The sequence below is a fragment of the Numida meleagris genome, chromosome 6 (genome assembly GCF_002078875.1).
Source record: "Numida meleagris isolate 19003 breed g44 Domestic line chromosome 6, NumMel1.0, whole genome shotgun sequence".
Classification (NCBI taxonomy): Eukaryota; Metazoa; Chordata; class Aves; order Galliformes; family Numididae; genus Numida; species Numida meleagris.
The window spans coordinates 49,886,991-49,901,472 of record NC_034414.1 but is presented as its reverse complement, the minus strand read 5'-3'; the positions used below and the strand labels follow the sequence as shown (position 1 = coordinate 49,901,472).

The 14,482-nt window shown below is 45.3% G+C and overlaps 2 protein-coding genes across 10 annotated transcripts in view; both read right to left on the bottom strand.

Moving 5' to 3' along the window:
* Nucleotides 1-7,581, bottom strand: part of EVL (Enah/Vasp-like) — a 135,610-nt gene extending 128,029 nt beyond the window's left edge. Inside the window, exon 1 of one of the 2 annotated variants that reach the window (XM_021402224.1) lies at nucleotides 7,524-7,581. Coding sequence is in view for 1 of the 2 variants with exons in the window: in XM_021402223.1 (XP_021257898.1) it covers nucleotides 2,429-2,433 (5 nt within the window). In the remaining variant the exon portion in view is untranslated. Of the gene's footprint in view, nucleotides 1-2,428; nucleotides 2,567-7,523 lie in introns of those variants that run through there. The other variant, XM_021402223.1, reaches the window with a different exon arrangement.
* EML1 (echinoderm microtubule associated protein like 1) overlaps nucleotides 11,857-14,482 on the bottom strand; it is a 118,978-nt gene continuing 116,352 nt past the window's right edge. For all 8 annotated transcript variants that reach the window (XM_021402063.1, XM_021402060.1, XM_021402061.1 and 5 more), the window contains 2 exons: nucleotides 13,665-13,795; nucleotides 11,857-13,406 (listed from right to left, as the gene is read on the bottom strand). In XM_021402063.1, coding sequence (XP_021257738.1) covers nucleotides 13,281-13,406; nucleotides 13,665-13,795 — 257 coding nt within the window. In that variant the 3' untranslated portion in view covers nucleotides 11,857-13,280. The remainder of the gene's footprint in view (nucleotides 13,407-13,664; nucleotides 13,796-14,482) is intronic.

Below are 14,482 nucleotides of genomic sequence, written 5' to 3'. Positions count from 1 at the left end.
AGAGCTGCACAGCACGGATGTGGCTTGGAGGGCCACCAAGCTCCCGTAAGGCATCGTGTGACAACACACAGAGCCACGCAAAGGGCAGGAGGCAGAAAACAACCAGACAGTTTCTAGAGTTCCCGAGCTGGACAGAAGGAAACAAAAATTAGCTAAGTCACAAACCGTTCCAGCTTGGAAATCAATTAACAACTGTCAGGGTTAAAGGACACTGTAGGAACCACTTGAGTTTATTATTCACCTCGGGGGATGCTACAACTTGCCTACCGGGACAGCACGCTGGGCCAATGAGGTCAGTAACCTCAATTCTGGTGACATTATAAACAGAAACAACACGTCCTCTCTCATTTGTTACAGAGGCAAACAGAAGGAAACAGTAAAAAAAAAAGGAAAAGAAACATTAGGAAATAAGTCTGCATACACACAGCCTCACTTAGCCTCCAAGCAAATAAAAAGCTCTGGCCAAACTCCAGAGTCACCAACTCTTCAATGAACAGGAAAAGTGGAAGAAAGCAAAATGCTCTTATACTCTGTGTTTATCGCACCAAAAACTTTGCTTGTTTCCGTCCAAAACAAGAGGTTTAAGAGGAACAATGTATACATGGTTGCTGTTACTAAAACAAGTTCATGCCACGAATATAAGACTGTAGCACATACAGCCAACCAACGCTCACCTTCATCACAGCAAAGAGAGACAGGGAGGATTTTTCATCTACAGTTATATTTAGAGGCATCTTCTCAAATATCAGCTAATTCTGCGACTTGCAAGAATAAATGAATATCAGTCATTTACACAATATTTACTGTACTACAGCAGTATTTTCATACACCATGAAGTAATAACATATCTGCACTTGAGCATTTTCCACCCAGGAATCCTAGACCACTTCTGAGATAGAACATTACACTCTGTTCTGTTGCTAAGGCTGGTGGCACATCCCCATTACACACATGTATACCTTTGAAATGACGACCTAAAGAAATCATCAAAATATAAATGGAAATTTATACTTAAAAACAGCAAGCGTCCCATAAGTGCAGTTGTGCAAGGGACAGCGCTGTAACCTATTCGCCACAAAATGCAACATAAATAAAACACGCATGGCTAGGGAAATGTTTTAAGAAGGTTTTAAATGATTGTGCAGCCTGCCAGGGGCTTTTGGATTAATATAGCCTGGTCTGGCCCGAGGAGCACCCCAAACATCCCAGCTGTGGTGTAGTCAGGCCGCTTTTCCTCTCCTGTGTGCCCTACAGCTCACACCTCCTCTGATGGAGAGTATTACAGTCCTCCAATACACAGTCCGTATTCATAAAATCATAGAATCATTAAGGTTGGAAGAGATTACCAAGATCATCAAGTCCAACTATCAGCCCGTTCCCACCATGCCCACTAACTGCAGCCCTCAGCGCCTTTTCCTGAACGCTTCCAGGGACAGTGCTCTTCCCAGGGAGCAAGGGAAGGCTGCTGAGCGAGAGGGAGGGGACAGGGGACAACTTCACCACCACCACTGCACTTGGTGACCCACCTCTTTGGAGGTCTCTGAGCAGCACTGCCAGCAGCCCAGGTGAAGGGACACCTTAGGGTGTGATTAGGGACACCACCCACATCACACCTCAGGCTCACACGCTTCTTGGTCCTCCCCAGGAACACGATTTTAAGCAAGTGAAGGAAACTAAGCCAAATAAATCAGTGCGTGCACCTGGTGATAGCGTTAGGAGCAATCTGAGCCCTCAGTGCAGGCAAAGGCTGTCAGCATTCAATACACCTCCAGGAGCAAAGCAAACCTTTCAATTCAGAGATCGGGCACCACAGCAGAGCAGCTGTTACGGCCATTTCTAAGGTTTTCCAAAGCGGTTTTGCCTTTGTAAAGATAATAATTAAGAGGAAAGAATCACTGGGATTAGGAGCTGGATCGGGGCTGGGTCGCTGCGAGATGCCGACGTCGCACCAACTCCGGAATTACTGAGGGCAGAGACGGGCTGGGGAGAGCGGGCACCAAAACAAACGGCTCTGCCCCCCACAAGCAATTCTCCAGCTGGAGGAAATCGGTGGATTGCTGCTTTTCGGAGTCACAATGGACAAATCGACCTCGGAAAGGGCAACAACGTCTCGCAGCTGACCTATACCGGAGAGACCGGCGCCCTGCTGCCCCCAGCTCCCCGCGCCCCGTCCCCGAGGGCGCCGTGCCAGCGGCCGTGCCCCGGGATACGGCGCTAAGCGGAGATCCCCGGCTCCGCACCGCGCTCGCAGCCTTTGTACCCGCCGAGATAATCCGTGCGACGGATTTAGGCGGCGGCAGTCAAACGTGCCAAAAATGCCACCGTCCGCTCGCGCTACCCATCCGCCGAAGGACCGGGAAGCGCCGCACCGCTACGCCGCCCCTCCGCCTCGACCCCCGTCCCCACGCCGCGTCCCCGCCGCGCTCACCTCATCTTCCCGGCGGCGGCTGCCGGGGCCCGGGGGCGGCGTGGAGCGGGGACTCCCCCGGGCGCCGCCCCACTCGCAGCGCCGGGCCCCGCGGAGCTACCCGGGCAGCGCGGCGGCGGGCAGCCCCTCCGCCGGCCCGGCCATGTTGCCGGCTCCCGCCCGGCTGCGCTGCGTGTGAGTGAGCGCGTGTGGGCAGGACAAAGCCGCCGCCGCCGCCTCCCGCCCCGCTCCCACGCGCGGCGGGGCCGCCCCGCCCAGCGCAGCCTCCGCCGGCGGCCGGGCCCCGCGGGTGGGTGCCGAGAGCCGGGAGAGCCCGAACCGGAGCTGGCTGCAGCAGGGGTCCCGAGAGCCGGCCCTACGGCGCGGTGTTTGTGCGGATGGGAGGAACGGCAGAAATAGTATTTCCAGTTACTACCGCAGGAAGCGGTGCTCTCGGAGCCCTCGCCCTGCCCGCTTGCTCCCCACGCCCTCCCGTACCGCTGTCAGCCTCTGTCCCGCACCCACCTTCCCACGCACCCCCTGCCCCTCCCCACCCGCTCCTCCCGCCAGCACCACGGGCACCCGTGGGAGCAGCGTCCCCACAGGCCCACGGCGGGGAGCTCCCCCGACCCTCACCGCGTCTTTTCGCCCCTTTCCATACACCATCAACTGGAAAATGATGATGCTGGAAGTGGTACCCTCTGGCTTTCATAGAATCGTGGGATCTTTAAGGTTGGAAGGGACCACTAAGATCATCTAGTCCAACCATCAACCCATCACCACAGTTTCCACAAGGACCTGGCATGACGGGGGACCAAATACTGCAGCTCTTTCTCATGTTTTTCATGCATAGGTCCCCATAACTTCACTGTTACTTCTCGAGAGAGTAGAGGCTCTTCAAAAGGAAATTTGCTGGTGGTGTCTCGCACGCATCTCTCCCACAGAATCATAGAGTATCCCAAGTTAGAGGGGACCCATAAGGACCACCAAGTCCAACTCCCAGCTCCATGTCACCCCATTTGGACATAAAACAAATCTAACAGCCATGTAATTATGGATAACCCCACAGCAAGCACTGGGGCTTCAGGTGGGTATCACAGATCATACAGTCATGGAAAGGCTTGGGTTGGAAGGGACCTTAAAGATCATTGAGCTCCAATCCCTGCCATGGGCTGGCTGCTTCCCATCAGGTCACACTGCCCATGGCCCCACCCAACCCAGCCTTGGGCACTTCCTGGGATGGGGGACCCACAGATCTCTGGGCAGCAGTGCCAGCTCCTCACCCCCCTCTGAGAATTGTTTCTTGACATCTAACCTAAATCTCCCCTCTTTTAGTGTCAGGAACAGAAGCAATTTCTGCCCTGCAGCGTGCCCATGTCCCAGGCCCAGTGAGCAGCCTGCACAGGGTTTGGGAGAAAAGCAGGGGCAATGTGATGGGCTCATTCTTAATACAAATACCTGGCATTTTTGTTTATGTGAAAAGATATATATTCAGGCCAGTACAGTGTTTATTTTTATTGTGACAGCAGCCTATGCCACTAGAATAAGTACTGCAAAAATCAAGCCCGTAGACTTGATGCCCTGGGAACCTATTTGATCACTGGCTTGTCAAGCCCTGGTGCAGCCGCAGGACCAAATGAAAATACACTACAGCAATAACAACAACAACAGATGACAGCAGCAGAAACCACGGTACTAATAATGCCTGTGCCTTTTATTCATAGGCTTGCTTGTTCCTTGGTAGCTAATGCATATCTAATAACCGCTATTTCCAATGGCCATTAAGATGTTCAAAAGCTAATTAGGGACAGAGTTACTGCATGGCCAGAGAGGAACCACCTTCTGTGCCTGATTAGCACAGACCTCAGCTTGTACCCCCCCATCCCACACTGCACCTGTGCACCTCTTCCCAAGTCACCCAGCAATTGACATGAGATCATGGGCTATCCTAAAAGTAGAGCTCCCCCTATTTCTAAGGAGCCTTGTTTGTTTGAAACTAAGGCTAACAGTCATTTCTTACAGAAAATTACCCTAAATTTCCAAACACACAATATACTTGGCTTGCAAAACTTAAAAGCTGTGTCAGACCACAGATCTGATAAGCAATTTGCACTGAGTGACACTGGCTTGTAGAAACTTGTCCATATGATTTGTGATGGGGTTGCTGAAGGTTGCAAGCTTACGCAAAACTAGTGAGCAAAAATAAAACCTATTTTCTTCTTACTATTGTCTGCCTAATGCTTCGGACTGTGGTCACTGACCAGCTCACGTGACATATGGGGGACAGCAGAAGGCAAGGAGGATGCTTCCTAAAGTAGAAAGTCTCACGGTACTTGTGCTAGAATTTAAATCATGACTGAAGAGTGAATTCATATGTGGGCACATTCATGCCCCCCCCCCCCCCCCCCCCGTGATTTCCTTAAACCTGGTTTGTAACAGTCCTACAGCACGCGGCCCAGCACCGCCGTGCCCAGCCCCTGCTGCCAGGAGGCACCGTGCATGCGTGGGCACACCTCTGTGAACTTGTGCAAGATCTGCTCTTGCAAAGGGGTGGAAGCCTGAATTGCCCAAGGCACGGTGTGAGAACTGCTGCAGGAATGCAGGGTATGTGGGGCTGCTGATCCTTTGTATCAGCCATTTTATTTCTTCTCCTATTAGGAAACAAGAGAAGAGCAGAAGAAATGTTATGTACTGTTATGCAGGCCGATCTTGCTTTCTACTAATGGCACAGAAACAGAAGATCAGTGCTAGGAACCCATGCTGAACCAGAACCCATAAGGCTTTGGCACCAGCGTGCCTGGGCTGGTAGTTGGCCTGCCCACTGGCTCTCTCTGCTGCCTGAGGAAACTACGTAACAAATTTCTGCTGGGACAGACCTTCCACTGTATTGCCATTACAAACCGAATGTCTTCAAAGAGATTTCAGACTGTTCCTCTCTGTGAGAATGCACGTCACCTCAGCCTGGAGTCTTGATTCAGCCCTCTCTGCTCCAGGGTGATACTCAGGCCCATCAGGGCCTATCAGCCTCCTGGTGGCCTCACTGCCTTTACTGCTCCCCCTTGTTGCAAATTTTCCTTCAGGGCCACAAAAACCCTCTGATCCCTGAGGACCTGCCAGCTCCTGGCACTGCCCTAGTGAATCTGCCCCCAGTGGACCAGGGCCTGCTGCGTGTCAGCTCACAGCTTTCTCCTGGGGTGGAGGATGCCCTCCCCAAGAAGCACATTGCCCAGGGCACAATCCTCAGCACATATCTGCCTAGCAGCAGCTCAAGGCCATGGAGCTGTTCTCCTGCAGCCAGAGCCTACTGGTGACTTTTCTCCCACTGAGTTTATCGAGCTCAGAGCTTTCTCTCCAAAGCCTCAGGCTTTCCTACAGGCTTCTGCACAAAAATACCGAGCTCTTTTCAGAGAAAACAAGTTTCCACATCAGCTTTTTTTACGTGCTTTTTGGGGAAGGATTTTCCTAAGCATGGAGGATTTACCCTTGTGCAATACAGAGGAATTCATTAGGCCAAATGAAAACCTAGAGCAGTGCTAGGAAGATAAACAGTGCCTAGGGACATCCATATGCATTTATTTCTGAGAACTTGTTATTTAGATGGCAACGTGACACTTTGCCAAAGCTATGATTCAGTTGGGCAGCCTTGCTGGGGCAGAGAGCGTAATTGTCAAATTCTCCTCCACATAGAATCACAGAATTGTTAGAATTGGAAGGGACCTTTAAAGGCCATCTAGTCCAACTCCCTGCAATGAACAGGGATACCCACAGCTCCATCAGGTGCTCAGAGCCCCGTCCAGCCTGACATTGGCTGTCTCCAGGGACGAGGCATCCACCACCTCTTTGAGCAACCTGTGCCAGTGCTTCTCTACCCTTATTATAAAAAACCATCTTCCTTGTATCCAGTCTAAATCTCCCTTCTTTTAGTTTGAACAAAGGATGCAGAAGGACTGGAACAACGAGACAAAATGGCAGAAGTGTCTACAAGGAACCAAAGGGAACAGGACCCTAAAGAAAAATGAGAGAAATACAAAAGTTGAGGATTTTTTGAAGGAGAAAAGGAGAGAAAAAGAAAACAAGGTGAAAAAGGCAACATGAGGAGAGAAAGAAGAGAGGGAAGAAGACAAGGAGAGTAGTATAAGAAAAGGCAGAGTAGGCAAGAATAAATACACTGATGGTGTGCTTCCATTTTATGTTTTAGTTACACTTCCTCAAATGAAGGTGGGAGATTAGGAGAGGATGGGGCCAAGTGCACTCTCAGGGCCATCACCTGGCCCCTACATTTCTCAGAAAGGGGGAAGAGCCCACCGGCACTTTTATTTTTCCAGCTGAGCCTCAGGAGAGTGTTTTACAATCACTAAAAGGGCTTGTGAAGAAAGCTGCAGCCTTCCAGGAAGCTGGTAGGAGCTCAGCTATGCAGGATCCCTGGGGCTGTGCTCTGGTGTTAGCTATCTGCTCGAGGCCAACTGTCATCTTCCTTGAGAGCTTTTCCACAGAGCTTAAAGCAAAGGCACCAGTGACCCACCTGCATGCAGGCGCCCAGGGTGCAAAAGCCAAACCATTAGGAATGTTCCCAAGGACCACGCAGTACGTATGGTGCCCTGAGAAAACAGCATCCAGCCACCCCAGCAGCAATTCCAGAGATGTGCTTTCATACCAGCAAGGGCAGAAGGGCAGGAATGGAACATATAAACAACCCTGACAACTCCAGCTTTCCTTTTAACAAATCACTTCAGCTACCGTGAAGAAATACGACCTCAGCTCATGGTTTAGCCCCACTGGAGTATTTCCAAAGCCTGAGTTTTGATAAGGCTTCTTTTGCGTTAGGGGACATTGTAGTGCTGTACGGGGACTGTCTGCACCCTTGCCGAACCCAGCAAGTAGCGGTATCATTTTGTTTGTTTTTCATCATTAAAACCCTGTTGGCCCCGCCCTCGGAAGGTCAAGATTGTTTGGGCCTGAACTTTTAAGGTAGAGGCAGCAGTGTCCTCACCTCAAAGCAGGATCTCAGCTGCCAAGTCAGTAACTATCAGGGCTATGGGCTGCTGCCTGCGTGTGGCCACATCTCTGCTGTTGGGGAGCCATGTGCATGGGAAATGCTGGAGGGCTTCTCACTTACAGTAACCTGCTGTCAGCTTCTGTTCTCTTCAGGTGCTGTCACGCAGCCAAAGCACTTTGAATCTCTGGCATAACCAATTCCCCTGTAGTTACGCACTGATGTCATAAATTCAGAATTATGATGTCAATGGAAGTTGCTGAAAAGGAGAAGTTGGGCAGGAAGGAAGGAGCCCTGCAATGTTGACATTTATCTTATTGAGAAACTGAATCCAGAATGAACAGCTAAGGTGATTGATTTTGCAGAGAAAAGTGTTCTCTTCAAGCTGCCTCCAGCAGGCACTTCCCTCTTTAACATATCTCAGAAGCACAAGGGCAATGACAAAACCACCTAACATGGCTGCAAAACTGATCCAGCCTGTTAATTTTTGCTTCCTATGCCCGATGACAGCACAGCCTGAAGGAGATTTCTTCAGCCTGCAGCCTGGAATCTAGAGCAAACTTAGCACATTCAGTGCTGATAACCAGATTCCACAGAACAGCTGACGTTCCTTCCTTCTGGCTAAATGTTTACTCCAGGTAATTCCACAGGTCAGGTTTCACAAATGTTCACCTCTTAGAGGCTACTGCCAAAAACCCATTCACTTGCACAGGCACACGGAGAGCAGGGAGCAATTCCCATGGCCATAGCCTCAGCACCTTGAGGTGCAGATATGTCCACTATGAATGAATGGAACTGTCTAAGTTAGTTTGTAGAGAGCCAAAATGTGGTAAAAACAAACCTGCTAACGCAGGATGGTGGAGCTGGTGGGGAAAAACCAATTTTCATGGAGTACATATGACATGGAACTTTCATAAACAGACAAAATACGAGGTCCAAAGGAAGCACCTATGGCCTCCAGTGCCATTGACAGTATCGCAGTGCTCTGCCAAAAGGAGATACCTGCTTGTGCTTCCACATCTGGCAGGAGAGCAAGAACTCACAGTGCTGTGAAACATCCTGGCTGACGAAGGTCCCCCAGGTGGCTTTTAGAAACGAGCCGTCGCTAGCACAAATGAGAACAGGTCTACCAAATTTAGTGCTAGATGGGAGTTCTCTCCAAGCTGCCCTCAATACCTCAATGTAATGTAAATTATCACATTCTATATTTATTTAAAGAAAGTCGTTCCATTAGGGAAAATGAAATTGCAGCAGAACTGCATGACTAAGGAGAAACATAAATCCCTCTCAACAAGAACATGAACCGTTAACGTTCTTACTCACCCAGCAGTCAACTACGTTCATCCAGAAGCAGACAGACCCTATTTAGGTTGTCCTCAGTCTCAGGAACTGGTTCCTTACTTCCCACCTTTGGGGCTATGCGGGGATCTGCCTTGGGGCATCTCTTCCGCAGGGCAGCCCACGGCAAGGAGAGCAGCGTGGAAAGGACGATGCTGCTCCAGCACAGTGAGGGATCCAGGCCAGTAATGGGAGGAAAAGACTGCTATTTAGGCTTCTCACAAGTCTGGTCTTTTCACTAGTAATTAAAGTGACATTTTCCCTGCCATCTGTAGAAATTCTGAGGATGCAGATGAGTGATCTGTCAACAGTGCTGGTTCCAGGGATGCAGGAGAAAACACAAGAGCTCCTGCTTCTCTGAGCAGAGCTTGAAGAAACAAGAAGTGCCAGCCTTAGCAAGAATAAGTCTCTGGTCTCTCTTACGAACTCTTGTCACATTAATAATTGTGAAGAAAAAACATATTCTAAATTTAATTCTTTTGAAGAACAAATTTAATTCAAGCTTTTCATATAGGAATTACAACCTTGTACTAATTAAAATAGTTTAAAAAAACCCAACATTTTCTTCATGGTATTTTATCATTTGAAATATGCATTTTTTAATTCACTAGCATAGAAAGTTATATGTTTTCTCTCACATCTATATCTTCTGTATGTGTTGGGGTTTTTCTTTGTTTGGTTTGTTTAATACAGCAACTGATTTCTATAGAGCTCTTCTGCAGAAAATCAACACTTGCTGGATTTTAATTTGTCAAACCTCAGCACTACCATCAATATATTAGTAATGTTCAGGTAATAATTCAAGTAAAACATATAATTAAGTAGAACTGTGCAGTAGGCTGTAGTTTTGCTATAACATATGCCCTTCAGGAATAAAATATCTGAAAACAGTCACAGGAGATAAACAAAACCATGAAATGCCTCTACTTGAAAATGGGCAATTCTAAAAACCAGACTGTTTCTACGCTTGGCTTATAAGAGCACACCAGGGGGAGGAAAGACTTCTGAAAGCATATGTATTACTTTCTGAATAGTTTAAAACTGAGTGAATAGCTATCATCAGCTCCAATAGGTAATGCCAAAAATCGTCACACTCAGGACTATACAAGATCCTCATTTAGGGCAAATGTGGCAGTTTTACACCAACAAACCAAAAAAAAGGAGGGTGGGGAGGTAGGAGCTAAAAGTAGATGCAAAGTCACAGATGTTGATGATTTTGAGTCAACGAAGCAGCATAAATAAGGATACAATAGGAAACCAGGAACAGCCCCAAAATGACCAGAGAGGCCACTGGTTTTCTAAGCAGTTAAGGAGCAAAATGTGCAGGCAAGGTCTAACTAAGATGGATGTGCCCTGGGAGCCGAAGTCACAGAAGAGCAATGCTAGAAATGGGGAGAAGAGAAGCAGGAGACAGGAACTGAAACCTAAGAAAGCTGGAAGGGACAAGCTGAATGCTTGACAGGTGACAGCAATGGGGATCAATCTCTTTTTTAAGCAATGCTAAACCTGCTTCAGTGAAGTTTGGAGGCATAGAAGGATTCAAAGCCCAGCCATACGTCCAAGCTTGAGAGCTATCCTTGAGCTGTAAGGAAAGGCAGAAAAAGACAACTGCAGCACAAACAGCATCACATGAAGGAATATAGGTATAAGAGTCCTAATTGCTGCTGACAGATTGAAATAAGTTGAGAGATAAACCCTTTCTTTCCCCTCCTTCTATTTTTAGAGGGGAAAAAAGGACATTCCTGAGAAAACAAATAAATGCAAGAACTGAAGAACAAGGGTAGAACAGGAGAGAGCTGAAGATTATACATAACAATGGTTAAATTGTGTAGAATTTCCTGGATAATGAAAGGCAAATGACTTTAACAGTCATCAAAGGGATATTTGGCTCAAAAAGTTACTCACCATTTGCCAGTTCTGCTAATATATTTATCTTGTTTTCATAGAGGAACAAAGAGATATTGAACAGTGTAAGTTAGAAACAGAGGAGCAGCAGGAACTCATATGGGATAGGACTGTTGATAATCCCCTTTGATCAGTAACCCTAGGGATAAACTCAGCTGTTTCTTCTAAGGAATAATAGCTTAAAGTGAAGAAGGGGATCCCAAATACAGCCAGAGAGGAACACAGCAGAAGAGAGATGAAAAAGGAACAGCCAACCCAATTGGCAGCTCTTGTTTTCTCTGTTGCAAGTAACAACAAGACACCTACAATTCTGAAAGCAAAAAAAAAACCTGAAAGGATCCCATGTGCTAAAGCAAAACTATTAATAAGCATGAGGTATGGTGAAAATCAACTAGCTATCTAGACAAAACGTGGCATTTGAGTATTATGGCTTCTTTGGACGGGATTAACATTAGGAAGAGCAGAAATATGCCTTAATTTCAAAGATGTCAAACAGTGGGAGATGGATACTGCCACCAAAATTAGCTGCTCCACTACTACTCTGTCCACGTTACTTCCTTTTTCACATTGCAGCTTCCTCTGCCTCGGTACAAGCATTCATACAGCCACATAGCTAAACTTGAGGAGACAAGTGAGGAAACACTTTTGCTGTTTTATAATTCTCCTAACGGAGCTAATGTATAGCTCCATTAACTCTTGTACTTCTGCGTGGGGTGGGAATAAGAAGCTGGGAGTAAGACCTCTTCCTTCAGTGACAGCGCTAAATAACGTAAGTCTAAAATGACAGAAATTATGGCTGCAGTCTTACCTGAGGACAGGTTCCTAACACAGAGAAGTGTCCGGAGTTCTTGCTGCAAACATCACCCCATGGAGTGGAACAATATTCCTCCCCCAGTCAAGCACTGAGAAATAAATGGTACGTACGAGCAGGCAGAGCCAAGGAAGTCTGTAGGTGAAAGCAAGCAGTATGTACTTCTCCCCTTCTGTGGAAGCAGAGCTTCACCCTCCATGATTGGAGTTCACATTCTCAGAGTCATGCTAATGCATGAAATTATGTATCACAAAATTCACATTTCATTCGCAAACATTTTCAGAAGCTACTCCAATCTCACACTCACAAATGTGTATCATTAGGTAAAAGCCTGTCTCTTCTCTTCTAGTATTTAATGTCAAAGCAAATACATTGTACTACACAGTAAGAATACAGAGAAAATTCACTTTTATACGTTTATTGGTGTCCTGCACTTTCAGTGTAGGAGGTTGGAGATGTAATAAAAAAAAGTTTCAAAATTTATTGATTCCATTTCATTTCAATCACTCTAAACAACCAGTGCTTTAGAGTTCAGAGAATTAACGCGTACTGTCCATTACAAGCAAAATTTTAATATCTTTTTCGAGTCCACTAAAGACTCCTCTCTCTTAAAATTCTTCAGATACATTCCTCAAAGTAAACAATACATTTCAATCTGTGTCACAATCACCATTGATAAGGCCTTCTTAACCATTTTATACCACCTCCACTATTACTTCATTGCAAAACACAATCTTATTTCGTACTATAAATATCCATCCATGCACAAAACACAGGGGCCAGAAGTTACACATTAATATTTCATGTAGGTTTGAAGACTTCCTTTACCCTATGCAGGTTTATGGTACACTTAAAAAGATATCTTTAGACTTGGTCTACTTGGTCTTAAAATACAAATATACAATATCCATAAGCATAAAAAAGTAAAGCTGGATTGCCTTACCATTTGTTATGAACTGCTAAAATCTTATACATGTACAATATAGCATCATGCTGATTAATATACATATTAGTTAAATATATCAACTGATAATGGGGATGTGGTCAAGCTTTTTGTGTTTCATTTGCAAAAAGAAATTTGTCATATACAAAAAAAAGATTTTTAATTGAAACTTCTCCGGAATACATGAACCACAAGGCCATCTGTAAACCCTGCTGAGATAGTCAGCTCAAACCAGGACACAACCCGCTGCTTCAATCATCTGAAAGGGAACATAACTCTTCACAGGTGGTACTCAAAGCGTGCTACTCCCAAGAGAACGTACGTTTACCAGCATTCATATTTGCAGATCAAGAACGCTATACTGTTTGCATCTTCTTTATACTTTTTGTATCAATTCATCATCCTCTGTCAGAAGCAATTCAGTACCTTGACATTGCCAAAGATTTTTCTAAATAAGTAGATATACAGTACAAAGTGTAGATAGTGAAACAAGTAAGCACATATGTACAGTTTTTGAAAGGCATTTTTGTGACCATTTTAGCAGTGTTTATAGACAACATTTAAGATAGTCACATTCCGCTGATACCACTGGATTGCAAACTGTCAAGCCACATTTTTATATTAAATTGTACTGCATTGTATACTGTACACAAAAGAAAAACACTCATTCTTCAGGTGTGACAACAATGAAAAAAAATCACTAAACTGAGTAAAGTAACCAGCACAGGGCTTAATTTTCCTGAGGTTTGTAAGAATTTTTTAAACAAAAAATCACAGTGACCAGGCTAAACTGCAAACATACTGTTAAGTTTTAAATATACAGTTTATACATAAGTTCTGTGCATGGTCGACTCAACTGTGTGTGTTCACACTGACGTTTCCTCTATATGACTCGCCACTGCATAATACTTGTGTCTTTTCCTCCTGTGGAGATGAGATGGGTATCTTCACAGAGAAAGTCTACGTTAGTTACGTGACTGCTATGTCCACCATACACATGGCTGGGAGCCTGGGAAACACCACAAGTGAGAATGTAAAGTGGCATAAAAACATATCATCATAACATTCAAGCTACAATGAAACCGAGGCATCCTATCACACTTAAAGTACTTCAATATTAAAGTAAAATTCAATGTTAGTCTCAGGCTTAAGTAGATTTCTTTGGTATATACGTAACCTTACACTTCCTTTTTCATTTGTAAATAAGAAAACAACACTTCATGTATTTCTCTAGGTTACAAAAGTGAATTGTTTTGAAATTCCTTACCCTAAATTGCGAACATGGATATGAGAAGAGATGTACTTTGCCAAAATCATCCCCTGTTGACAGCAGCTTTCTCCCGTGTGATCGACAAACAGCGTTGATATCTGTTCCATCCGAACCTTCAGGCCATACACCTGAAACATGGAGGGACTAATTAAGCGCTTCTATAACGAAAATAGAAGTGACAGCTGAAGTTTTTGTTTAAATATTGACAAAGGGTTACTTGTTTAAAAGAGAAAAACGATAAAAGTAACTGCAATTGAGTTAGCACGCATCTTTCAGAAGCGGCAAAAGAGCACATTCTAATAATAGGAAATCAAGTACACAAATATTTTAATTTCTCTAGTCAGCAAAGTGCTTTTCACTCTACAAGAAAAAAAAAGATTTTTGCTGAATCAAGGACATGTCTCTGAGCCTAAAAGAATCTTGGTATGCTTATGTAACAAATAACACATCATTGCTTTTGTTTTCCCTTCTGCTTATTAACAGATGTGGTAAACATTTCTTCATATTACTACATCCTTAATAACTTCCCATGGACGACTTAATGCACTTTCTTCATATTACTCAAGCCTGTGACTTATGGCACAAGAAATTGTATGGTTTTAAATGTCATTTAATAACTAATGAATTCCTCAAAAAGAAACAGACTGCTCCAAAATGTTAAATGCTTTTCTTTAGATATAATTTCTAACATAAAAAGTAATTATTCTTCCTCACATACTCTCCTCCTTGCTGTCCTTGCACAAACTGCTGCTCTAAAATTCAACTATGGACACCCCACTGCAAGGACAAAATTTTTGCTTCAAAGTCTTTAAAGC